Here is a 27,985-nt window from a genome sequence, read left to right as displayed (position 1 = left end):
ATCAGGACCGAGGCTGCCTTTCACCCAAGACCCGTCCTTCCATAGACTGGGGGTTGGATGACTTCCATAAATTGGGTTTCCCGGTACCACCTCAGAGTGTTGTGCCCATTCGAGTGCCCTTCGGTCTGAGTGGTTTTAAACATTCCCCAAGTACGCATGGTGTGCCAGACCCTGCTAGGCCCTTCCTTAAGCTCTTCTTGTCCTATGTCTTATATTCTTGAGCTATGACTTATATTCATGTGTCCTTCTATACTATAAGCAAGGTCCACATCTGACTGTATCCCCCCGGGTGTCTGAAAGGCGTGCTGAGCACATGAACAGTACTCAGATAATTGCTCACTGGTTTCCTTAAGCGATCAGCATATGGGGGCACCTGGGTGGCTCAGCCCCTTAAGCCTCTGCCTTTGGCTCATGTCATGATCCCGGAGTTCTGGGATCGAGCCCCCGTCGGGGGGTCCTTCCTCAGCGGGGAGCCTGCTTCTACCTCTGCCTGCCGCTCCCCCTGCTTGCGCTCTCTCTCTGTCAAATAAATAAAAAATCTTAAAAAAAAAAAAAAAGAGAGATCGGCATATGTTAGGGACACTTACAGGAATGTAGAGGGCATGCGTTCTGACAGCTCTTCCTTGGTTCTGTAGTTAGTGGGAGAATGATTTAGGGACTGAAAACAGACTCATGCCATGTGCTTGGTGTTGACCAGGTGCTGAGTAACCGAACTAGGCACTGCTTACCACACTGAACCTCCACATCGACTTTCAGACCTAACCGCCACTGTTATCCACCTCTCACGGATGGCAAACCAGGACTTGGGAAATGTCAACGACTGAGCCAGGATTGTCACTACCTCCCCCAACACCCTCCTGGCAGTTCCCCTTGTCACTGGGGCCACCCTATTAGAAGGAGACCGCCGGGAATTAGGACATGCTGATGGGCTCCCATGATTAGAATGCCCACCCTCTGCACCTCATGGGCTGTCCTGGCTGAAGCTCAGTCCCATGCCTGGGGCAGACACAGCAGTGCCTCCCAACCCCACAGCACTCTGTTGGGGGGCTCTGAGTTCCTGTCTGCAAAGAGAAGGTAAGACGAGGGTCCCAATCATATGAGAAGCAGATGGGATGGTGAAAAGGCTTTCTCCCCTGAGCCAGTCAAAGACAGGTTTAAGTCTAAGCCCTATAGCCCTATAATTACCCGTGACGTTAGGTCAGGTACTTAAAACCTTGTTTCCTCATCTGCAAAATAGAAGCAAACAATGTGTCTTTTGCTCAGTCTCTGTGATGTCTGGAGCCAATGTATATAAAAAGCCCTTTTAGGGGTGCCTAAGGAATGAGCAGATATTGTTATAATTTGCCATGTAGAGGGTTAGCCAGGGCCACTAGAGAACAGAGGGGCTTTTTCAGTGTCTTCATGGCCCATCTTCCAAGACCTGTCCTAATCAATGCCTTTGGCCAGTACAAGGACAGATAAGCACTTGGTTTGGTGAAAAAACCGTAACAAAGCAGAACTTGAGGTTCAGGAACTCGAGTCTATGTCCTGGCTTTTTCGGTCCTTGCTAGGGGACCACGGTCTAACCCTTTGTTTCTCAAAATCTCAGTTCTTCCTCTGTCAAATAACATCATCTCCCTTAAGCGGTCTTCATGTGTCTCAAAAAAGATCATGTGTACCGATTAAATTACTTTAACAATAACCCAGTAAGCTGTCTATGAGGTTATGCGCACGAATGTAATAAGGAGCCTGTTCTGTTTTCACATTTATTCAACAAATATTTAATGACTGCTTTATCCCACGCCCTGCCCCGAGGAATCAGCGAGAAGAAGACACACAGGCCCCATGCGCCCTCATGGGGTTTTAAACAGTTGTTTTACACAATATATGGAAATTTTTAGGTTTGAAAGGAAACTCACCCATCAATCGACCCCTTTCTTTGAAGCCAGTGAGGAATCTGAGAGAGAAGTAAAGAAACACACCCAAGGTCACACAGCCAGGAAGAGGACAGTGTCTGCACAGGAGAGTTTCTGCCTGAATAAAATTCTTAAGAAGATACCGCTTATTCTCAACTCACTCACCAACAGGCTTATAAACGAATTGGAAGACTCGTTCCACCTTTTGCCTCCCATACTGTTTTAAAGTCCCTAATGAAAACAAACAAACAAAAAACCAAACCAAAAAAAACACTTAAACGATTCAAATCCAACATCTATGTTGGCACATCACTAAAGCTCTGGGAGGAAGCTTCGAGATTTCCCAGCCCAGCGTGTCCCCAGTGTGATCTATGCAACAGCAAATGTGGGGGGCCGCACACTCTACCCTCTCCTGAGAGGCCCTCCATGCACACTGACCTTTTATAGGCTCTGTTGGATCCTGCGAGAAAGGCCACATTTAAGTGAGCTTAAGTCAGAAATACCCAAACAAGTTTGGCGACAGGCCCCATTTTCCCCTGCAAAGTCTACTGATGTTTGGAAGATACCATATCCTAATGAGCAGACTGTGGGAAATACTGAGAGGATCTCTATGAAGAGAGTGAAGTGCTTTGCCCAGTCACAGGACTGGTGAGTCCAAGAGCTCAGGCTAGAGCCTCATGTCAGGAGAGGTTACATTCTCCCTTTGGGTTCCCAGCTTCTCAAGGTCAGCAGCTGAATTTCTGGAGGGTGGAGAAGTGGAGCGGGCCCCACACAGGCCTGTGGGCAGTGAACAAAGAGCTCATAAAAATCAGTGACCAAAACAGCTCCAGCCTAAGGACAAGATGGAAGCTGATAAGGGGATCAAGAGAACGACAAACGACAAGCAGCAAACCTAACCTGTCTACAGGTGAGGGCTCTCAACCATGCTACAAATCAGTTACCCCTGAGCACGAAACCGAACACTACTCTGGGGGCAAATCTCAGTTGGGGATACAGTTCTTCATGTCCCCATCTACAAATTACTGTTTTCTGGCCAGTTCAGGCCACCAAAGCCGCTCACGGGCTGAGAGCCTACTGTGTGCTGGGCCCTGCGCCAGATGTGGGTATTCCTGCACCAGGCAAGGCCCACCTTCCAGGAGAGTAAAGTCAAGCAGAGCGGGCCCAAGGGACATGCTCAAGACACACTGAAATACATGAGTGAGCCAGGGAAGATCTTTATTTTCATAAAGAGACATGCATTTGTACAAGCTGAGAGTGAAAGGACTTTATAATTCCTTATATGAGCATTTTTCCAAAGTGCTTATGGCTGCTAAGCAGTGAAGGTATACTGACTGACCGACCCACCAACTGACTGACTGACTGACTGACTGAGTGGATGAATGAATGGATGAATGAATGAATGAATGAACGAACGAACGAACAAACACACACACTTAAACCTTTCCGTTTCTCTGGCATGGGCTAAGTCCTAACCATCCACCCATGTCACCAGCCCATTTCCAGGAAGGATTTACAAAAAGAGTAAGGACTTCTGCCCTCAAAATTTTCCTCTTTGAACATCAGAAATTCCACGTGCCTAACTCCACTGCAGCACAGCTGAGAAACTGAGGCCCAGAGAAGCAATACCCATCCACAGTCACCGGTGACAGCAGACAACTGAACTCCCCAGGGGCTTAAGCTTCTAGAAATCCTGCATTCTTGTGAGTCAGCCCCTAGATCCAGAAGTGGTGAGTCATGGCTGCTCAGTCAACAAAGGCTATAGGGAGCGGTCTCCTCAGTAAAGTCACAAGGTTAAAAGACAAAACGCCCACAAAGCACTGGAGCAAAACCATGTTCCCACAGAGGGCAGTGTGGTCTGTGGGGAGGGTCTCCAGGGAGCCACTCTCCTCAGGAAAGTAGGGTGAGCCCCCGGAGAGTTGAGTCCTTCTCTCTGGCCGGCTTTGTCACATCACCTCACCTCAGCGACCTGTTGTCACTACTCCACCCCCTACACTCATCAGTCCAGAAACATTAGTGAGCACCTACTGTGTGCCACACCTGGGGAAATGATAGTGAGCAAAACAGGTAAGATCTGACCCCCCAGAATTCACAGCCCAGTCAGTGAGGCAGGCACTAAAATATAAACAGAGGATGAGAATTTGTGTCAACTGATCACCATTTCTAAAACACAAATCGGGGCGCCTGGGTGGCTCAGTCGGTTGGTCATAGCCTCAGGGTCCTGGGATTGAGCCCGAGCCCCGCCTCGGGCTCCCTGCTCAGTGGGGAGTCTGCTTCTCCCTTTGTCTCTGCCCCTCCCTGCACTTGTGCTTGCTTGCTCGCTCGCTCTCAAATAAATAAATAAATAAATCTTTTTAAAAATGAAAATAAAACACAAGTCTAGCCCTATCAGCTTCCTGATAAAAAATCTTCCTAGGTTCCTCACCCTATGTAAGAATAAAAATAAATAAACATGAAAACAGCCACCTTTATTGGGTGTTTACTATATGACAAATACTTAACTGTGATTAACTCAAGACGTGCCCCAACAACTCACTGCAGGAGATCCTATTATTATCCCCACTGACCAATGAAGAATTACTTTTCCACCTAACCACTGCTCATAGTGTGTACCTCCTGCCCCACCCCCGACTCCGGATCCTCTAAGAACTCACCTTACCCATCTTTCTGTGTCTGGCGCACAGGTAGTATTCAATAAATGCCCACTGAATGAATAATCAACTGATGGATCAATGGGTACGTTTCCTTCAAGGCCTTATTGGCTGATCAGCTCAATTTTTGGAACATGCGCTGATCAGGGTTCTAATAACGACACAAGAGGTAGCTGTGATTGTACGTACAAAGAGCCAGAGCCAGACCCGGGACCGAGCCCGAGGCTTGTCTCTGTGTGAACTCGGACAATCACATCATCACCCGAGGCCAGACTGCTTAAAACTACTGATGAAGAAGCGAGAAATTATAATCATGAGCCTAGGATCATCTGGGTCTAAATTTGCACGTCTCTGAAACATCATGGGAGGGGACTCCAGGAAGGCCTCTGGAATTGCACACTGCCTGCTTTTACAATGAGATCTAAACTTATCATTTTAGAGTAGATTGGGCCTATGGGGGCAAGTGACACACTTCCTTCCACAGCTCAGTGGGTGTATTTATCCTAATAAAGCAGATTTACTCCAATGACAAATAATGCACAACCTGGTGTTAAAACAAAACAAAAAAACACACACACAAGCCTGGGGTGCCTGGCTCAGTCGTGTGACTCTTGAACTTGGGGTCATGAGTTCTAAGATGAAAAAAGAAAAGAAAAGAAAAGAAAAAAGAAGGAAGGAAAGGAAAAAAAAAAAGAAAAACAAAACAAACCAAGCCCAAATTGGAGTCATTTGCTCCCCCACAACAGCAAATCAAGACTTCATTACAGTTTCACCCTAACCCAGGAAGGTGACCTTTTACGAAGTCAACCTGAAATTTTCTCATCAGCACTAATGAGATCATCTGCAAGATGAAAACCCTGCCTTTCCCTCCCCAACCCAAAAAAGGTGTCTTAGCCTGAAACAATCTTTTCTTTTGCTAATAACTTCCTTGCCCCACCCTCCTTCCTATAAAAGCCTTCCTAACCCCTAAATCTCCTTAGAGCTCCGTTCTACCTGCCCAGGTGATGAATCGCTTAATAAAAGTCAATTTGATCTTCAAATTTACTTGGTTGAATTTTGTTTTCTCACACTAGAAAACCCCTTTCCAGAGAAGCATTGTGGACAAACTCAGTTGAGGCTGCCACCCCAACTGGACCCCAGAACAGAGGGGCTGATGATACACAGAGGCCTATGTTCACGTGCCGCCTGGGGACAAAACCTAAAACCGAACTCTCAGCTCCCACCTCTCCTCTGGTTAGGCCACGGATGTGGAATAACAACCAAGTGTGGCCAAGGCAACAGCAAACATGGGTGTGATGGCCCCACAGCTCCGTCCTCAAGGAGAACTCAATGTGGGTCTGTTTGCCACTGCAAGTGAGAGCAACGCTAGGAGTTGGAGCTCCAAGGCAAGATAGGGTTTTGTTGTTTGGCTTGGTTTTGAAGAACTTCTGTCCTAATGTTGCCTAATGGCCATAATGAGGGTAAGAACACAACTCCCTATCATAGAGGGCCGTGTGAGAATTAAATGAGATACGTCAGCCCCGTGATCCACACAGCCTGACACACAGCATCTTCTCAGATGGTTTCCGTTGATGATGGTGACGATGCTGGTGACGACGGGTGGTGGATGGAACCACCTGAAGTAGGAAAATCCAACCAAAAGCCCTTCAAAACCAGGAGTCAAGAGGGAAGCAGGTAATCCTGTGACACACTGTCCTGGAGAAGCATGCTTGGATACTTCTCAGAAGAGACAACGAAGTGGTGCCCACTTCCAGATATGACCAGGACCGCCCAGATGTCCTGGGCCTTGGGATAGGTCCCTAGGTCCCTCTGAGGACAGAGGCTCACCATCTGCCATTGGGAGATGAAACTAGGTAACAGAAAGACTTGAAGAGATGAACTTCCCCAGAGTAAAGAGAAGGGGGAGGAAATGACAACCATAGAGAGATACCATTGTCCACCCAACAGACCAGCAAAAATGGAAGAGCATGAAGAGCTGAGGTGCAGCTGGAGGGCAGGCTAACAGGAGATTTGGCACCCTGTTGACAAGTGCTCTTTAGAGAATGACTTGGCAATATTTAGTAATATCTTAAATGTATACACAGGATGACACAACAATTCCACTACTTAGTGACTTCCTAAGAGAACTATCTGTCCATGTGTGCAGGAGGCACATACCAGAAAGTGCCTCCCAGCACTATATAAGGGCAAACAATGGGACCCACCACCTACAAGAACATGGCTCAATAAACAGTGGGACTCTTACACCATGCATACACTATTCATTTTGTAGCAGATAAAAGGAAGATTCTCATGTACTGTCTTGAAAACATTTTAAGACATATCATTGAATTTTTTTAAAAGGTTACAAAATAGAGCAATAAGCATAGTATGACTGCCTGTATCAAAAGAACAGAAAGGAAAAAAAGTAGGAAAGAAAGAATGGCTTTTTTTCTCTGTATGGAAGCACCTAGAAATAGTTCTGGAAGGAAATGCACAAAAGTAGATCATAGTAGTTACTTCTGGGAAAGGCAGGTGTGGAGTGGGGAGGCTGGGAATGAAATTGGGGGAGGGTGTGTCACCTATTTTTAACTAGGAAAAAATATATCTATGCATCTCTTGGGCATTATAATAAAATTAAATGAATACATTTATTTTTAAGAAGAAAAAGAGGAGGTGGAAGAAAAAGAAAGATGTAGCTGCCAAAAGCTAAGGGGCTGTCTTTGCCTTCTCTCAGGGACTGGCCACCAACACATGTAGACATAATCATCTGAGCAAGTGTCCACAGTTTCTAGGAATGAGTATCCATAGCTTTTAGAATCAAATATTTAATTTTATACCACATTAGTTCTATTTATACCAACTCTTCCTTCTAAGTCTTAGAAAAAAATCTCATATACTTAACAAAGGCATCCTCTTCTGGTGTCAGAAATTGAAGAGAGGAAAAGGGGACACAAGAAATTCTGCTATTTCCAACTCTTGATGGCCTCCACTGATGCATACAGACGTAGATGAAGTCCTATATTGCATTTAATTGTTACAAGTGAGAATTTTTGAATTTTTACTTTTTTAAAGATATTTTTACCTTTCCTTGTTTTCTTCCATCCCTCTGAAGACACACTGATTCATTACTGTGGAACTGTCCATAGATACAGCATGGCTGGCTAGGTCTTCTTTCTGAAAGCAAAACAACCAGTATGTATAACCTGCGCCTATTTATGTTATAAACACACAAACAGTTGCATTAAATACATACAAGGGGAAAATGTCAAAGGCAGTCCAGTGTCCATTAAAATCCATTCTCCCTTTCTTCCATAGTTATTCAAGTTTTATCAGGGACTACGTCTCCCCGGTGTCCTTGCAGGTCGGTGTGGCCAGGTATCTAAGTTCCCAATGGAATGAGAGAGGAAAGGTGCCACTTCCCCATCTAGGCCTTAAGACTTGGCACACCTTGTCCACCCTTCTCACTGGCTCCCACTGGCTAGAACTCAGCTCGGACTGTGCAGATGATAACCACACATTTGGAAATAATGGAGCAACAAGATAGAAGGCACCTGGGCCTGTGATTGACTGCGTGGAGCATGACCACCCTCTCACCTTGGAACTACTACCTTAGAGAGAAAGTGCTTTCTTCTTTAAGTCACTATTTTTATTTGATCCTATTTTTATGTCTAGTTAACTCTCATCACAGTTGGCACTATCATTAAATATTCCCTTTGGGGCCCTTTTGAGGGTGAGTTTGGTTACTTGGAGCTTACGATGCACTATGTCTATGGAGACAGGTAAGGCCGAACTATTTTGGTCACAACTTTGGTAAAACCACATGTAATTTAAGGAGTACTCAGTCAATGTCAGATGGACGAAGATGTTAATGAGCATGGAGTGCCTTCTAGTGTGAAGACTGTCAAGAGCAGGGCACCTGGCAGAATGAGGAACACTGGGATCCACAAGTGTGAGTTGTGGCTTTGCTTCACAAAATGACTACAGGAGTGGTAAAATATTCCAATGAACATGATACCTTCATTTAAGGATTCGAGTCTATGTGCTTGAAAGCAACAGAAACTAGGAGAGACACGGATGAGACAGAGAGAGAGCTAGAGGAGAACATTTCAGTGGGTGGAGGATTCTGCCCACTCTCTCTTCTACCCCCTGAGCCTCTGCCCCAGGTGAGTCTGAGATGGGATGCTGAGCTTCCGTCCTCAGCCTCAGGTACTGCATTCCTCACCACTTGGGGGGGGGGTTAGCATTAAAGCAGATTCTCTTTCTACAGCATGGTCCCAAACCCAAACCAGCTGCTTCATTGGGTGTCAAACAAAGAAAGAAACAGCCATCAGTTTCAACACTGGAACAACTGGCTGTGCAGACCATATTGAGAGATGGAGTACTGGTCTTCAACATGGTGCCTCCTAGGCAAAGAGGGTGCAGGGTAATTTGGATACCTTTGATCTTCCATGATCTTCCATCATCTTCCATGCTGGTGCATCAGCCTGTTGAGGACCAAATCTGCTTGGCCCAATCTCCCTCCTATTCTCCTCCATCTGCCCCACCATGAGTCTGGCCCTTTTCTGGATCAAAGCACCATTAGGGGGGCACCTGCCTGGCTCATTTGGTAGAGCATGCAACTATTGATCACAGGGTTGTAAGCTCGAGTACCATTCTGGGTGCAGAGATCACTTAAAAAATAAAATCTTTTTTAAAAAAGGCACCATTAGGATAAACTCTCAAATCCAGGCGAGCAGGACTGGATACCTTGGACTCCTGTACCCCAAGGCACTGGAAAGAGTCAGTGTTGGGGAGAATCCCCAGCCATAGTCTCCAATGCTGCTCTTTTATTTAACTTGCAAAGAGCACACCATGAGATATTTTTAGCATCTGGATCCCTGTCTGGGACCACTGCTCTGGCTTCCATCAGAGCTAACTTCATCAGCTAAGGCATGTGCATTACAGAGGGGCCCAGAATAGGGCAAAAGGGAAGATGTGGATCCTGGAATGAGGAGAGATGGAAGGGTAGTGAGACGCAGTCTCGGAGTCTCAGAGGGGCCACCACATCCCCACCATTGCCACTATGAAGGGAGAGGGGAGAAAGCAAGCAGCCCACACCAGAGTCACTTCTGTAGCTGTGAACACCTCAGTTCACCTCAGCTCAGCCTGGAAGCCACATCTGCTCAGTGTACAAGCCCTTCCACAGCACAGTAACTGTTACAAGGGGGTTCGACACCTACAGCCCCAAATTATGCCAACTCTCCTCAAAGCCACATTTCCCAAGCAACTATGAGGGGTCAGAGCCTGCCCTCAAAGGAACCCCCAGCTAGTTCCGGGTCAGGGTTCCAGGTTTCCCCTCCCAGTATCGGAGAAAGTACTCTGTAGACAACCACTAATAAACCACCACCTTCTGCCTGTGGTAAGGGGCAAGGGTTGAGAGTACCCTATTCTGTACCCCAGCCCTGAGAGATGCCCAAGGCCAGGCACTGTCACGGACTATTTAATCCATTTCTCACATCAGCCCTGGAAGGCAGATACTGCCTCACTTTACAAATCAGGAAACTGGGCACAAAGAAGTTAAGATTTGGTCAAATGCCATACAGACAACAAAATGCTAAAAATCGATACTTGAACCAAGCATTTGATCTGGAAGTCTGTGCCCCTAACCAGTATATTATAATGTGAATGGTAAAGCTCGGTGACGGCTGAATGAATGAATGAACAAATGATGAATGAATAGTTTCTAAAGCAGTTTCAGGAATGGGGGGCTGTGGGGAGATGGTGTCTCTATAAAGCCCTAGGAGGGTGGACCACGAGCCTGACCTCACCCACCCTGGATGCCAACCAAGTGGGTGATATTCTCAGAACCCCCACCCCAAGACAGTCACTCAGTCCCCGAACACTCTGAGCATTCTGAATCCAGGGTTGCCAACTTCTATAAAAGGAATTTATGAGCTTAATACCATTGTCCCTAATAACCACAGTTATACCTCTGATTCAGCACCTGTGTGCAGGCAGCAAACTTGGGGCTCACACACAGAGGCTTCTCATCTACCCACGGCCCCAAAGGAAAGGCAGGACCAGGCCCATTTAACAGATGGCAAAACCCGAGCTCTGAAGGACGTGAATAGCTTGAGGAACAGCGCTTACATGAGGGCAGTTTTCAAACTCTGAGCAGCCAGCTAAACAGCACAGGCTTTCCGCCACTGCATGATACCCGCCACTCACCTTGCTCGATCATAAAGTTGCAAAGATAAGTGGTGTTCATATCTGAAGCTGGAAAGTTCTGTATTAATCTAAGGTGACTCAGGATTTCCCATTCCAGTCATTTCCATGGAAGAGGAATTCCACTTCTCCCCAGCTAGAAACTCTGGCACCACCACTTCCTCATTCCTCTCCTCAGCTGGCTGGGTCAGCATTGACCAGCATTTGCTGAGCACCAGCTTCCTGCAAGGCACAACTATGTCCCTTAGACACCAAGCCTGGCTAATTCTTCACTGGAAGATCTCTCTTCTCAGGAAGCACCAAGCGTTGGTGAGGACGTAAAGCAAACACAGCTCTCACCTCTGCTGTTGGTGGGAGCACAAGTGGGTCTAACCACCTTTGAGGACTACAGGAATACTTGCACTTGTTCCTAGATCCATATGTGCACCAAGAGACATTTTCTAGAATGTTCTCAGTAGCACTATGCATAACAGCCATCTCTTAGGTGCCTATTGCTGTTATAACAAATTACCACAAATTTAGTGGCATAAAACAACACAAATTTATCATCTTATAGCTCTGGAGGTCAGAAATGGGTCTAAAATGGGTCAGCAGAGCTGCATTCCTTCTAGAAACTCTAGAGGACAATCCATTCCCTCGCCCTTTCCAGCTTCTGGAAACCACCTGCATTCCTCCGCTCATGGCCTCTTCCTCCATTTCAGAGCCAACAACCTAGCATCTTTGCATCTCTTCTCTCACCTCTGCTTCGATTTCCATGTCTCATTCTCTGAACCTGACCCTCCCTCTTCCCTCTTGTAAGGATCCTTATTACAATGGTCCCATCCAGATAATTCGGGATCATCTCTCCGTGTCACAATCCTTAACTAACATTTGCTAAGTCTCTTTGCCACGTAGAGTAACTTAGCCACAGGTATTACCAGTGAATGTTACCTGTGACCGGGGATTAGGTCATGGACATCTTTCAAGGGGCCATTACTTGACCTACCTCAAGCTCCAAACTGGCAGTGACCCCAGTGCTCATCAGCAGTAGAATGAAGGAAATAGAGGGTGGTCATTCACAGCAGTGAGAACAGATGAACTATAGCTACTTACAGCAACAAGGACTGCTCTTCATGAGAAGACACTGAGCCCAAGACACCAAACAGAAGAGTGTCTGCCCTATGAGTCTATCTGCAGAAAGCCCAGAACCAGGTCAAACTACCCCAAGCTGTTGGCAGTCAGGACAGCGGTTGTAGTTGGGGAGCAGAGGCTGAGGAGGGTACGAGGGTACAGCTTCTGGGGTGCTGACCAAGGGTCTGTTTCTTAATCTAGGTGCTGCTTACACAGGCGTGTTCAGTTTGTGACAATCTATCAAGCCAAAATTATGATCTGTGCCCTTTTCTGCGGGTATGTTATGCTTTAAAAAGAAGCTTTAGGAATTTTGTAACAAGTAATTGTATCTACTTAAAGTTTCCCCCCACTCCACCCAAGTTCTCAGTAATCCTCTCAACAGATAAGGATGCTGCAAGTTTGTTTTCTATACATCAATGTAGCCATGCTAAATCCCCCAACTTTGCATCCTACAATTCCAGATCAATAGTTATGAAAATACAATAAATGCATTTATAACTAAGAAGGAGGACGAGGAAGAGAAGCATTAGCTTCTCTCCCTCTCTCATCCCATTTCCACTCCACAGGCACCTGTCCTTTCAACTCTGGATGAAGCAGATCCCAGCTGGCCCCTCCACACCCCCTACCCTGGCAATCACTGCCCACCTGACTGGCCTGGAATGTTTCCCTGACACCTGCCACATGGTCCTTCCCCATCCTTCTACCCTTCTGATATGTCCATGGGGAGCACCATCTTCTCCCAGGGGCTCCCCCCAGCTCCTGTAGGACTTGCAATACAAACCACACCATTTGGACTTACTTGCTACTGTCACATACTAACTGTTAGTAGTATCGAGTCCCTTAGTCTAATCTCCCCCCAAAGACTGCAAACGCAAGAACAGAAATCAGGTCTTGTACGTTCAATTCTTACTGATATGAACTTCTTATGCTAATTAAGAATTACTATTAATATTAACAGCCTTTGTTGAGCTGTTAATATCCATACTTCATATCATGTTCACTGCTCCTCATGCATTATTTCATTTTCTCTTCTCCCACCCAGTGAAGTGGGTGCCATCATGATCCCTCTTTCGAATAGGAGGAAACTGAGGCACAGAATGTCTACTTAACTTGCTGAGGGTCCCAAAGCTCATCACAGGAAGGAGGGATTTGAACCCATCCAATCTGATTTCAGAGCCCATGCTTTTGACCCAGATCCCACTCTGCTTCCTTAACGCCTCACCCAAAAGCCAGAGTTAGGTGTATTATTGGTGTTTAATAAGCACTGTGACATGCTTGATCACAAAAAATACATACATATATATTTTTTAATATGTTATAAAACCCTTCACCAGTACACAAATAACAAATCAAGACTCTTCACCAAATAAGATCTTTTCAGCCTCAGATCTCAAGAGGACACACCCTCTGGAGAGATTGGCAGAAGCTAGCATATTCCTTGCTCTGCCTCATGCTTGGCATTCAGGGGGCTTTATAAACATTTATCGGTAAAAAACAGCCAGAATTTGTCCTCTAGGCTTTTATCAGAATGGGGAGACAGATGGATACTTTTTTTGCTTTTGTGCCTGCCAATCTCAAGGTCAAAGCCAACGTCATAGTTGAAGGATGATTGGACAAACTCAGTCTGTGACCACAAAGTCCCAAGCCATCTGCCCTAGATGACCTCACCTCCTCGATGGCCAAGAATTGTGACCCAGAGGCCTTGGCTAGTACCAAGGCCACCACCCCGGAGGGCTGCTGAGGCCACTACACGGAACCAGAGATAATGACACGAGCCGCCCTGCGGTCCCCTGAATAGCACGTGGCTGGCCCAAGCCCAAGCACTCCCTCCCCTCAAGGCCCGCCCCATGGTCAGGTACCAAGCGGGGCACCAGTGCCGTCCACTCACCCTCGCCCTCTCACAGATCGGCTCCAGTGTCTGTGTGGATACAGAAGAAAGGGCCTGTGCCCAGAAGCATGCAGACTATTGAGAAGACGTTATTTTTAAATGGCTTCCTCTGACGAGGAACATGGGACTGGCTGGAGGTTAAGGTGGGCTTCAGTATATCGGTACCCCTCGCATTTTTACAAAAACAAAAAAAGTGTTTATGCATTTTGGGGGTTATTAAAATTCTTTCAAAGTTTCTTTTAATAAAAAAAAATTTATCATTACAGTACAATGTGAGACTGCAGTAATAGAGAGATGTATAGTTACAAGCGGATCAGCACCGACATCAGCCTGAGGGAATCATGGAAGTCTTCTCAGAGGAGGCACTGCCTGGGCTGAGTTTTTTTTTTTTTTAATTAAAGATTTTATTTATTTATTTGACAGAGAGAGACAGCCAGGGACAGAGAGAACACAAGCGGGGGAGTGGGAGAGGAAGAAGCAGGCTCCTAGCGGAGGAGCCTGATGTGGGGCTCGATCCCAGAACACTGGGATCATGCCCTGAGCCGAAGGAAGACGCTTAACGACTGCACCACCCAGGCGCCCCATGGGCTGAGTTTTTAAGGAGGAATAAGAGCTTGCCAGGCCAACAATCCAGGATTGCTCTGGGTGAAGGGCACAGTGTCAGTAATGGCAGGGAGGAAACTGAGGTCTCACGAGTGAGAAGAGGGTAGGGGGAAGTAGGAGGAGGGCTAGAACACCACAGCACCTCTTCTCGGGTGGTTGTGCACTGCCAAGTTAGATGACGTCATCTATGCTGAGGGTTCAGCCAAGAAGAGGCACTCATGAGTGGTTGGCATTAACTACTGTTATTTATAGGTCTACTCCATCCTTGCTGGAGACCAGACTCTGTGGACCTCATGGGGGGGCTGTTGGGGCAAGAATTTGCAAATGAGATCCCCACAACCACCCACTGAGAGACACTCTGTAAACTCAACCACTTGTGTGCCCTCAGGCTTTCCCAGAGCCCCCTAGTGCCCCGCTAGAGCTCCCTCCACACTCCTCCCTCATCCAGTTCCCACCCACGTGTGCACGTGTCTCCCCAACTACGCTGGGTTTCACGACACCCCAACCACGAACACAGTGACAAGTGTAACAGCTGTTGAACGAACGCACAAAGCCAGCTCACCGCACTCCTCCACGCCAATGAAAGATGATGCAGAATCAGGACATTACGGACGCCATCACCACACAGCTGAGGAAATAATCATGGGGAGCCAGCCACCCCAGGATCACAGAAAAATGAGGTTCCAAGAGGCAAAAACCCCACAGGACTCACCTAAGCCCTCAAGTCACTCTATCAAAGGAAGCGTATCCTAGAGACCCAGCGACTCAGGTGCCACATCCCCAGACACAAAGTCAAGGTGCCCCAGCGATGAACGGGGGCAGAGGCTGATGCCATTTTCATACTTGCTCCAACAAGTATTTGAACTCCACTCTTGCCCTCGTGCCAGGCGGCCTCCGGGTTCGGCAGCTGGCTCTCCATGTGCCTTAATTACACGGAGAGGCAGAGCTGAGCGCGCCACCGCCGCAGGTAACCGTTCCCGTTCTCCCCGTCTGGATCATGGCTGCTTGTGGGCGTGGCAAGCTTGTTCCGGGAGGAGCGGACAGGGGATGAGGTCAATCCTCAGGGCCTCATCACAAGCCTCCAGTCTCCCCAGCGCCAGATCACATCCCAGGATCTAGAACGAGGGTTCCGTGGGGATACCACCAGTGGTCAAGTTCCGTCCAGGCTGCCTGTCCTTAGACCAAAGGGTGTTCTGATTTCAACCAGGGCACCTCCTCTCCCATAGGATTCTTATGCCGGAGGACGTTGTCATACTATAAAATAGTTCCAACGCAACAACAACAAAGTTTGAAAAACCTCGCTTCATACAAAACCTCTACCACCTGCCTGCCTCTCTCTACGTCTCTCCGATAATGTCTTTAGTGGACACTTGGTACATTTTCGTTGATGGACAGAGAGTATGCATAGCCATTCACGGAGGACCAACGGTAGGAGGGCTAAGGCACAGGGGTCAGAGCAGTCGGGGTCTCCCGTCCGTGCCGCCTGATAGAGGATGGCCACTGCCCCATCAGAGCCGTCTGAAGGAAGGCATGGGCTGCCCAGGGGTCACCGTGGCCCTCACTGTCCTCCTCACCACAGGCCACAGTGACAGTGGTCTTCCTATGTCCCGGGCACTGCGTAGAGGGCATCAAATGCTCTGATTCCATTTCACCCTCCCAGAAATGTTGTAAGACTCTTATCTCTTTCTCACAGATGCAGAAACGGACACACAGAGGGGCTTAGGTGACTTGCCAGGCTCCCAGAGCTAGTGAGTGGAAGGGAAAATGAGGGCACACGCACACTGCCCTTCCTCTCCCAAACAGAAGACCAAATGGGAGATGACAGTCATAGAGAATGGTCCCAAAAAAGGCCTTGGGGCAATTTTCCCAGTTGGGGATAAAACTGGATTCCTTGGGCAGGGGAAGATTTTCTGACCTGTTCCCTCGCCGACCAGGGCATTTGTTAAAATGAACTTCACAGAGCGGACACACATCACACTTGCTAACTCAGCCAGAGGACAGCAGTCCGCTTTGCCTCATCATTCATCACCCACAAGGACAAACGCCTCAGTACAGCACACAGCATGCCCAGAGTGGGCTTCAAAACACCTGCAAGGAAGGTGAGCTCTCTTAAAAAAAAGCCCAACCAGAAATACTGTTTCATGGAATTGTACGTAGCTAGCCACTTGGAGCCAATTTAAGATTCATGGGAATCTATGGGGCTCTAATTTAGGGGAGGAGATGAACAAGACCTATCAAGGACCTACTCTGTACCCACATTAAGTCATAAAAGATCCCCATGAGATGCACATTGGCATCCACATGTTACAGAGCAGGAAACGAACTCCAGCTTCAGCAGCTGGGTCAAGCTCCAGCAGGTGGAACGCAACAACAGGGACTGAGCAGCTGGGTCTGTGCACCCCTGGGTCCAGGCCTCCAAACTTCCATTAGCCCAGAGGCTCTGGCACCTGAGTAAATATGCAGCCCGACTCCCCTATAAAATAAAACTCTCTGGCTAAATCTTAGCTCCATCTCTGTGCTCTGACCCCAAGTGTCAGCTAAGAAAACCCTGCAAAGGGGAGGACTAATTGCAGCCTTCTAACCCTGCAGGGAAAATTCTGAAGTTAGTGGGAAAATCCTGCAGAGTCCAAAATTTCCCTGGAAAGCCCCTCAGGAAGGTGCCTATGGAGAGGGGCTCCACCTCCCTCAAGGAGCCCAGAATGGCCCAGAGCCAGAGTAGGTGGCCGTGCGTTCAAATGCACTCCGAGTTGAGTCTGTGGTTAGGACAGACTCACATATGGGGCTGCCCCACGCGAGCTGGGGCAGGCGGGATGTGGGGCCAGTTTGGGCGACGCTCCAGAACATACCCTCACTTCAATGGAACAGCAGGATTAAACATTTGTTTCTTTTTTCTAAGAGCTTCTAGTTTAGTTCCCATAAGTTAAACACAAGAGAGATGTGATTCCACGATACCATAATTCTGCAATAACATGATCTCCCATTTACTACTAGAACATCTGCATTGCAAATTATAAACACATTCACAACATAGATAACCAACGGAAGCCTTGGGTAATTTGACCTTTGCCACTTAGCAGCTATGAGAGCTTGGAAAGGACTCCTGTGCCTCAGTTTCCCCAACTGTAAAACAGGGGTCACAATGGTGTCTACCTCATGGGGCTTTGTGGGGATTCAATGAAACAGTGCAAGGGAAAAGCTCAGCACAGAGCTTCACAAAGCTTAGCATGCCCTTCCCCTTCATAAAAACCAAAAGGACAAGAAAACAGAGGGGCTCGTGGAGAGGTCAGCAACTTTTCAGAGGTCCCATGGTGAGTAAGCTCCAGAGCCCACATCACAGCCAGTGCTGTGGGTCTTGGGGGGCCGGATGTACAGGAGGGGACCTGGCTGGAATGAAGTGGCCCAGGGCAGCTCGGTCTAAGAGCCCAGGGGACAGAACATGCAGCTGCAGGAGCCAGGATGCTGAGCAAACAGGAGGATGGAGTGAAGTGGGGGAAAGCCCTTCCAGAGAATATAAAAATACCTGGTGAGGAACCATTCCAGACCCACCCAGAAGGCAAGACTATACAGGCAGGGAGATGTCAGGAGGCAGTAAATTGCCACCTCAGTCACAGTCACAAAGAAGACAGTGACCTGAGTGACGGTCACCCTGGATGGAGGAGCCTTGGAGCATTCCACCCCTCCTGCCAGCCCAGACAGGGTCAGCCCACCCAGCACCGTCCTCCCTGACCCCCAGACTTTGCAAGATCCCCTCCAGGACTGCAGATCCCTACCCTTCCCCTCCAAGAGGCACACACCCACAACACACACAAGAGACGACAGCCAGGAATGAGCAACCTGGAGCCGGGCCAGCGAAGTCACATGTCCAGCAGTGGCCTGGCTCTGCCTACCGAACATTCACTCACTGCTCGGCCGAGAATGAACCAGGAAGGTCCCTCTGACATTGTAATGGGACCTCTATCACACAGCAGCCTCACACAGGTCAAGAATAAGACTGCCCCTTCCACAAAACCCATCTGGAGATCTGCAGGCAGCAAGGAGACAGGAATGAAGGAGACCCTTCCATGTGGTGATAGTCACTCTCCTGTGTCCAGGGAGGAGTGGACAAAGGAAAGGGGCAGATGCTTCCAGGGGCAAAGCCTGGCATTTGAGCCCTGCTCTCTGCTGGGGTGAGAACAGCTGTTCCCCATCACTCCCCTCCCAAGGGGCTGGCAAGGGAGCATGAGACCACAGCCCTAAGCAAATCTGGAGGCAAAGGCTCCCACGTTGTTGGGACATCAGCTGTAATAAAGACACTTGCTCGCCCTCATGTAAGTTTTGGTGGCAGCAGAGGGACACTTGAATTCAAAACAGCAGGACGTTTTAATTCCTACTAATTGTAGAAGGGGAGCAGCTGCTGCCACTACCCAGAAACTCCACCTGGTGACCTGGCACCCAGAAAATCCACCTCACCCAGCAGGCCGGATGTGCCAGGGCATGTGGCTGAGGACAAGGGCCTTGCGTTTCCATGATAGAGTCATAGGCTGTCAGAGCCAGGAGGACCCACAGCCCTCAGAACCCACAGGTGTCTTGACTCAGCAAAGCATAGAATTGTCCATTCACAGAATCATGCTCGCCGGAGCTCAGGCCTTCTGAATCAGTCTCCAAGGCTGGGCCTGGGAATCTGCACTTTAAAGGACGCCCCCACCCCCGCCCCCGAATCAGTCCAGACTGCTGGGTTTAACTGTTGGATGTCAAGGCCATCTCGTTGATGGTTCATCCATTCATGCGTCTGTTGACTCTAGGAGCATTTACCCAGGGTCACCCGTAAGACACAGTTCCTGCCATTCGGGGAGCAGCTGGGTTCACCTGGGGAACTTTTCAGAAATGGAGCTGACCAGGCTCCACCACCTGTGATCTGGATTCTGAGGGACTCAAAATCCAGTGGAAAAACCAAAGCAAGGCCTGACACGGAGAAGGATCTGGAAATTGATAGCTAGGCAGGAGGTTCTGACCGAGGAGCGAGGCTGCACTTGGCTTCATGGCACAAGGGAGGGAAGATCTTCCCCAGCACCCACTGCACACCAGCCCCCTGACTACTGTTAGCGCTGTGAATATCCACCACAGCCCTGCAAGAGGGCTGTCTTCATCCCCATCAGACAGATGACCGCACAAGGTTTGCAGCAGGGGCAACGACCTGCCCGAGGTCCCGGCGCTGCAAGCCCGGGTTGGGGTTTGAACTCCAGGAGCCAGAGCCCTTGCTCTTTTCATTACCATTCCGTCTCCCTCCTGAGTCCCAGGTTCAGCGAAGGACACCTCTGTCCACCCACACTGTAAATCCAGAGACCTGAGAGGTGACCTTGACCTTTCTCTCTTCTTACCCCTTATGTACAATCAGGCCTGGCCCTTTGTCCTCTACTCCCTTCTCTTGAACTTGACCTTTAACACCATGAACCACCTCCACTAGGACCTGTGATATTTAAAATACAAACCCAATCAGCCAGGTCACTCCCTGGCTTAATCCTCTGCAAGGCCTCCTCACGGGCGTGGAGATACAAATCTTCCTCCCAGGTGTGCCGCGGGGCCTTCCAGAGTATCCCCTCCCATCCCTCTCATTCCAGCTCCTTCAGCTCAGAGGCCTTCAGCCAACCTCCCAGGAACACCAGAACTCAGTCGGGTCCCCAGCCTCCTCCAGAAAGGCAAGGCCACAGAGCAGGGGCAGCTCTGTCCTGCCCACGGCTGAGCCCCTACAGACACAGTAGGGGTGTGTGTGGTAGGGGAAGGGGGTGTTGCTGATGGGCCATGGGCCTCTGTAGCTGGTCTGAGGCCCAGGTGTGGTGGTAGCAGAGAAGCCAGGCAATCAGCAACTGGACAGACAGGCCAGGGCCAGACTGGGAAAGGAAGGCTGTGAACACCACAGAAAGGAGCTAGGACGTAAGCCTGGGGGCAGCCGAAGAGGCTCTTGGAAGCAGGGGAGTCATACGACCAAATTCGCATGCACACACTCTTGGTAGAGTTGTCATTTTCTCTCATCTCTTTGAAAGGCAATCTGCCGATAACCACCAAACTGTGAACTATGCATGCCCACTGATCCAGGAATCCCAAGTCTATCAAGGATACTCACTGTAACCCTTCTATGCTAGCAAAACACAAACAGTGACCCAACCAGCCAACTGAAGAAGAAACTACAGCAGGCGAGTCCACTATCCCTCTTCCCACCCTTGCCGCTGGATGTGGTTTAGAATTCATAATATTTGCATCTCAGAAAGGGAATATGAAGTGTGTACACTATGTAATGTGAAAAACCAGCAGGGTGAGGTGTAGAAGTCATATTCAAAGACATAAATATCCCTGCAGCTGTGCACGTGACTATTTCTGCCACATACTATACATAGCCTCCTATGCATTCGGGTCAGGTTTGGTCATCAAATGAGTTTGCACCAAACTTTTTTAAAGGCATGCAGGTTTCTGAGGCTTATGCTGTCCCAACCAGCTGGCCCGGAGGCCTGGAAATGAAGCATGTTCTCCCGTCAGAAAGACACCTGTGAGAGCACCCAAGCACAGAGCCAGACCCCCTAGAGCACATGCCCTGGGGCCCCCGAGGGCCATTCAGCTCAGAGATCTTTTCCAACACAGCCACCGGGCTGCCCCAGGTCATCGACAGAACAGACTTTCATTTGTCGCTAAGGATCAGCCCAGGGTGTGGGTGCAGACTGATGTTCCCGGCAGACAAGGGCAGGTTCCGCTTCCTCACTGGATCTTCTCCCACCTAGCCTATAATACCAGCCACCATCACTGTTTAATCCTTGGCTTTGGGGAAAGCTAACCTATGGGCAGGTTCCCTCCTCTTCCAGGTTGGGACAGCACAGGGACTCTGAGGAGAGCACCAGAAAAATGCACCTCTCGTTTAAGCAGCACCACGATTAGGAGAGGCCCACCTTCCCTCTCAAGCGCTGGTCTTTCCTGCCAGGTGAGGCTCATGCCAGGGACCAGAGGTGGGTATCGCTCCTGCGGCAGCGTGAGGGGGAGGACGAGGAGAAATACCCAGGAGAAGCAGCATCACGGGGAGAACTCAGGCCCCCCTCCAGCCTGCCCTGGCCTCTGGCAGTGTTTCAGTTCCCCAGCCTTCCTCCGAAGACTCTAGACAAAGACTATCATGTATTTCCCCCCCAGTGTATGCATCAATAAACTAGTCTGCAGACAAACAACAAATAAAATAGTTTGCAACATACATAAATGACACAAATCTTCAGTGTACAACTCACTCATGTTTGTGAATATTTATACTCCCATGTCATCACCAACCAAATCAAAATATAAACCATTTCCAGCCCCCTAGGTTTCCTCTCGCCCCTCCCCGTCAATGCCCTACCCAAAGGCTCTTTTTCATTGCAGGGTATATTCCATTGCATGGATATAGGATTTGCTTACCCGTATGGTTGCTCATGGACATTTGGATTATTTCCCTGTTTCGGTAATTACGAATAAGCTGCTATGATCATTTGTGTACAAGTCCTTGGGCATTCACATGCACTCATCTCTCTTGGGTATACATCTAGGAGAGCTGCGGCCCGGGGAGCCATATGTCTAGCCGTGGTTGACACCGCCAAAATGGTTTTCCAACGTGGCTGTACCAGTTCCTATCCCTACCAGCAGGGTCTGAAGCTTCCAGCTACTCCATATCTTTAACCACACTTTCATTGTCCGTCTTTTTCATTTAGCCCTTCTGGGCGGATACACAGTGGTATCTCATTGTGGTTAAATTCTTCTGATGACTCCTGAGGTTAAGCACCTTTCCCGATGTTAACTGGTCATTTGGAATCCTTTTTGGTGACATGTTTGCTCAAGTCTTTTGTCTCTTTTATATTGGATTGTCTGTTTCTTATTGGTTGGCAGAAGTTCTTTCTCTATTCTAGAGATGACTCTTTTGTCAGACATAGTATTTCAAACATCTCCCAGACTGCAATTTCTTCTTCACTCTCCTCATAGTGTCTTTTGATAAAGAGTTCTTAATTTTAATCAAGGTTAATGTATAAATTTCTTTCCTTTGTGATGGTGCTTTTTGTGATGTTGTCCAAGAAATCTATGCCTAGCCTAATTTTCATTCTTCTCTAGTATCTTCTAGAAGCTCCACTGATTTGTCTTCCACATTTAGGTCCTCAACTCATCTCCAGTTATTTTTATATACATGGTATGAGGCAGCGGAGGCTGGCATGTACTTTAAGTTCCGTCAGCTGTGACCACAAACCAGACACAAGAAGGACCAATTGTTGTCACCCCCAGAGGAATATGTGGCTTCCCAGACAGCCCTGTCCTTTACTGGATCCTGCAGAAGCATCTAATTCTATCTCGCCACCTATAGCCCAACAGAATTCAGACGTACACATCCCTATTGTCTCAGAGAATTTCTGGACACAAACCATATACAAAGCACTCACATCTCAGGGGAAGTTTCCACAAATTCCCACAGTCCATTCTGACAATTGTACGTAGGTCAAAATCCTTTCTAAAAAGCAAAACGGTAAAAAACAAAATGCAAAATGGTGAAGTAGGAACATGCATAAAGACAATGTCAGATAGCACCTGGCTGTCAGATCTGCTGGGCACCCGCCCTCTGCATCTACAGGCTGGAGGTTAGGGAGGCCACAGGATATGACCAGACATAGCCCCTGTGATTGCCATGCTCTCGGCCTGGGGAAGGAACCAAGAAAACATGGGGGAAGAGAAAGTAAACAGGAAGAAGCACTGAGGGGAGTTCTCCCTTGTAACATCTGAGCCAAGACCTACGTCTGCCAAGGAGCTGGCCCTGAGAGGAGAAGGCGTCAGAGCATTCTGGATGGAAGGGATGGCAAATTCAAGGGCTGAGAAAGAACAGAGATTAGGATCTTGCTAGAAGGCATGACAGGGAGTGGCAGAGTGTGTAGGTGAAGGTAAGAAAAAGTTTGGATTTTTTTCTAAGCAGAACTGGAATCCACTGGAGGATTTTGCTACATCTCAGCTATGCCCTTGACTACGCACCACACAAGTTCTCTAAGAGGATGAAGCGCATTCAGTCAGCTCTGAAACCCTTCCATCACACTGCAGTTCAGCCAGGCAAAGACCCACACAGACTGCTCTCAGCCTTGAACATGCCGGTATACGTGTGCACACGTGTGTGCACACACACACACACCCCTGCCCCCTTGGTGATATCTCAAGCTGAGGACCCTCAGTTCCTCCTCCAACCCTGGGTGGGACGGTGTCTACACTGCAGACTTTTGCGTCTCTGCTCATGATTTCTCAGCACTTACACCAGCTGTAATTGTACTTGCATTCATGTGACAGTTTGGTTAAGATCTGTTTCCTGAATGACACTACTGACTCCAGAAGGGCAGTGTGAGCTTGTCTTGGCCACCAAGGCTTCCCCAGCACCTAGCACATGGGCTGGCCCAAAATAAGTGCTCAATATTATATATTTTAACTTTTTTGAATGCCAAAGTTCAAACATATACAGCAGTAGAAAGAAGTGTACCCATCATATAACTTCAATGATGAACTCATTCGTAATCTTCTTTCCTCTACACCCCTCCCAGTGAAGTAAACCCCAGCCAGCATACTCCTCAATGCACACACGGACGAATGAATGAACGCAGGCCTCCCAGGCAAAGATCGAGAGGGGCCACGGAAATGAGTCAGTTTCGGCACCAAGTTAGCAACTCTGATAAAATTTCAGGAGACTAGACTGAACCTACTGGCTACAATGAATTTCCTTTTCCCCATGTTCATCGGTCTTTCACTTTTCAGGGCTGTCATCAAGAAGTGACTGTAGGGGCGCCTGGGTGGCACAGTCGTTAAGTGTCTGCCTCTGGCTCAGGGCGTGATCCCGGCGTTCTGGGATCGAGGCCCACGTCAGGCTCCTCTGCTGGGAGCCTGCTTCTTCCTCTCCCACTCCCCCTGCTTGTGTTCCCTCTCTCACTGGCTGTCTCTCTCTTTGTCAAATAAATAAATAAAATCTAAAAAAAAAAAAAGAAGTGACTGTAAAACAAGGATGGTTACATACTTCCCATAATCTCTGTCACATAAAAAAATCTTAAAAGAGCAAATTTCTTTCCATAAAACAAGGCATGTCTTTTACACACCTTGGAAATGAGTACCATAGTTTGCTCCTTCTCCAGACAATGTATGTTACACCTATTTTATCTATTGTAACATTTATGGTAACTTGTTCCCAATGAGCCTGGTCTTCTTGAAGTGCCGATGCAGTGTTACAAACTCTGGACACACCTGTCGTGACTGCGATAGTCCCAGTCTGGCTCCGTGAGTGGCACTCAGTACCCAGTGAGGGCTTCACATCATCTACTTTTCTCCGTCCCAAAGGTACCCGTAAGAATGACCTGAAATGCTAGAAGGCAATTGTTTCCCATGTCCTTTTTGTTGTAAAATACATTCTCTGTATTCTTTTTTCATAAGCACAAGGAAAAATTATGAAAATTCTCTCACTAGACTTATGACCTAGAGATAGCCCACATGTAGGAGTCTAACCTTCCATGAGTGTGTGTGCATGCGTGTGTGTGTGTGTGTGTGCGCACGTGTGCACATGTGTACTGGCACGCTTGCAAGCGCAGGCTCCTGAATCTCTGCCCTTTGCGGCCTGACGGGGGTAACTTAGGCAAGCTGCTTCACCCCATTAGCCCACTGCCTCTTCTGTCAAGCGGCGCCAACAGGACTAGCTGATGGGATGAGGCCGAGGCGTAAAGGAGACAAAGTGTGCAGAGCCCTGAGCCAGGCGGGTACACACCAAGTGCTCCATCAGTGCAGCTGCTGCGATTTGTGTTTCCCAAAAGGAGCTGCAAAACTACTCTGGACAACTTCTAGCTTCTGCTGGGGAGCCTTCCCACTGGCCTGCACGGGAAGTGGGTACACCTGCCTCCACTCCCGCCGGGGGAAGCCGAATCAAGGAGTTGCAGGAGGGCATGCACCCGGAGGAGGCTCAGGGCAGTGGTGACCTCTGAGTCACAGCCCAGCTGCTCCCTGCCACATCCCTTTGTTCTCTGGGGGTTGAGCTGTGACTCAGAAGGGCTCCAGTCCTGGCCTGGGCCCATCTGACCCGGGGACCGGGCTGGCCTGCCCGCAGTCACTAAGAACACTCCATGTGCACAGGCTGGCTGGGTGACCTGCTCCTGCCAGGCCACACCCCCGCCTGCAGCAGCAGATCTCAGAGGGACCCTCTGGGCTCTTGTGGGTAGTTTATCCACCCCCTCACCACCACCATCTCTTTTTGGTCTGTGGCTGGTTTTTTTTTTGCTGTGTGCTCCATTTTGATTTAACTTCAACCTGTGAAGAAAAAGTCCAGGAGACTCACTGTGATATTCACACCCATCTCATACCCTCTAACTCCTCCGTCACTTTTTTGAATTTATTATAGGAAAATATACATAACATAAAATTGACCATTTTAGCCATTTTTAAGTGTACAGTTCAGTGGCATTCAGCGCATTCACAATAACCATCACCACTATCTGCCGCCAAAACTTTTTCATCATCCCAAGCAGAAGCTCTGCACCCACTGAACAACAGCTCCCCATTCTCCCCTCCCCTGGCCCTGGTAACCTTTGGTCTATTTTCTGTCTCCAAGAATCTGTCATTCGAGGAATCTCTTGTAAGTGGAATCGTACAGTATCTGTTCTTTTGTGTCTGGCTTATTTCACTCAGCATGTGTTCGAGTTTCACTCCTGTTGTAGCAGGTGTCAGAACTCCCTTTCTATGGCTAGTAATACTCCATTGTACGTAATCACCACATTCTGTCTATCCAGTCCTCTGTCAACAGACACCTGGGGCGGTTTCCACTTTTTAGCTACTGTGAATAATGCTATGAATACGGGGTGTGCAAAGCACCTGTTTGAGTCCTTCTCCCTAAACAATTCCCTGAGGTGGGGTGTGATTATTTTCATCCTCATTTTACAGACAAGGAAACTGAGGTTACCCCTGTCCGATGGCAGTACCAGCATCGGAACCCAGACAGATGACAGTTTTACACTGTTTCTCCAGTCATGACAAAGAAATGGAGCTGCTCTGCCCACATGCCTTTTCTGCCTTGAACGATGCCTTACTTAGGTCTGTAACATCTGTCCTTGTTCTGGCCTAAGATCCACTGAAAAAGGGAATGGGGGAGATACTCCACTGGTTGAATTAGTCTAGACTCTCTCCTTGCAGTGAGAAATCCAACTCCATCTAGACTGGTGAAAAGGGAGATTCGTTGGAAGGAGACTGGAACAGCTCAGTCAAGTGACTGGATCCAAAGATAATGTGCCCAAGCAACCCTTCCCTCACGCTGTCACCACGTCAACTCTGGGGCCCTATCCTTACTGCTCTGGACCTGGGTACTTCTGAGAATCTTCTCTGTCGCTTCTGAGCAAGTTAGAGTGAGCTGGGAGAAGCCCATGGCCTGGCCAGGCCGGTCCTATATGTGGCCCTAAGCCAGTCACCACAGTCGGTGGTGGAGACCATGATGGGCCCAGCCTGGGCCATGGCCCCCAGCCAGGCTCAGGAGAACGGAGACTCCTTCCAAAGGAGAGGGAGGGAGGCTTGGCAAACGCCCAACACAGACGTTCATTGTGGTGTCATCTACAATAGCAACAGATTGGAAGCTGCCCAATAGTACTGAACAAAACAAGGTTAAATAAATAAAATACATCCACTCAGTGAAACATTCTGTAGCTGTTTAACAAGCAATAATCCTAAAGATTACCTAGCAACTTAAAAAAAAAAAAAAGAAGAAGAAGAAGAAGGAGAAGTTTGTACAGGAATTCCCGGTGGGAAAAGACAGGAGACAGACACACACATATACTTACTTATATGAACAATTCATGCAAGAAAAAATACAGGCAAGAGTTGTATCATAATAGAAGAATCATAAATGACTTTTTATCTCTATTTTCCCGATTTTCATTTATTGGTTCAATAAATATTTACTGAGTATCTACTTGGTGCCAGGTGAGGTGCTGGGGATACGGCAGGGAAGAAAACAGAAAGAAACCCTGTCCTCGTGGAATTTACATTCCAGTGAGGGAAGCAGACAAAAATCAAGATAAGTAAGCAAAATATCCCCTAAGCGGGATAGTGATAGGAGTAAGGAGACAAAAATAAATCAAGGAAGGGAGAGGGGGTTATTGGGGAGAATGACAGTAGTTTAGACATGACAGTTAGGGAAGGTGATATCTGAGTAAAGGCTGAAGGAGTGAAGGGCCAAATTATGTCAACGTCAGGAGAAGAGAAATCCCCGGCAGAGGGAACAGGAAGCGCAAAGGTCCTGGGGTGTCCAATTAGAGGAGAGCATTGAGGCTAGGATGACCGGCTGGGGTAATGAGGGGAAGAGCAAAGTAAGGAAGGGGTAATAGAAGAAACACGGCCAGATTGTGGGGGTCCTGTAGGCCACTGTGAGGACATTAGTTTCTGCTGTTAAGATGGGAGCCCTTCGAGGGTTTTGAGCAAAGGAATGGTAATCTGCCCACTAAGGGTCCCTCTAGCTGTGAACTGAGAACAAGCTGGAAGGAGGTAAGGACAGAGGCTGGGAGACCAGCAAAGAGATCGCCATAGTCACTCAGATGAGAGGGGGGTGTAGCTTGGACAATGGGTGAACACTGGCCACATTCTGGGTATATTTTGAAAGTATGCACAGTGGGATTTTCTGATAAGAGTGG

The 27,985-nt window shown here is 48.3% G+C and overlaps 1 protein-coding gene across 2 annotated transcripts in view; it reads right to left on the bottom strand.

Moving 5' to 3' along the window:
- Positions 1-27,985, bottom strand: part of ARHGEF3 (Rho guanine nucleotide exchange factor 3) — a 296,518-nt gene that overhangs the window by 253,715 nt on the left and 14,818 nt on the right. Inside the window, exon 2 of one of the 2 annotated variants that reach the window (XM_040628659.1) lies at positions 7,608-7,699. The exons of the other annotated variant lie outside the window; for it this stretch is intronic. Coding sequence (XP_040484593.1) covers positions 7,608-7,669 — 62 coding nt within the window. The 5' untranslated portion in view covers positions 7,670-7,699. The remainder of the gene's footprint in view (positions 1-7,607; positions 7,700-27,985) is intronic. 2 annotated transcript variants of the gene reach the window in all.

Source organism: Ursus maritimus, unplaced genomic scaffold, assembly GCF_017311325.1.
Source record: "Ursus maritimus isolate PB19 unplaced genomic scaffold, ASM1731132v1 scaffold_14, whole genome shotgun sequence".
Lineage (NCBI taxonomy): Eukaryota > Metazoa > Chordata > Mammalia > Carnivora > Ursidae > Ursus > Ursus maritimus.
The sequence above is the reverse complement of the archived record's forward strand: the minus strand, read 5'-3'. Positions and strand labels throughout refer to the sequence as shown.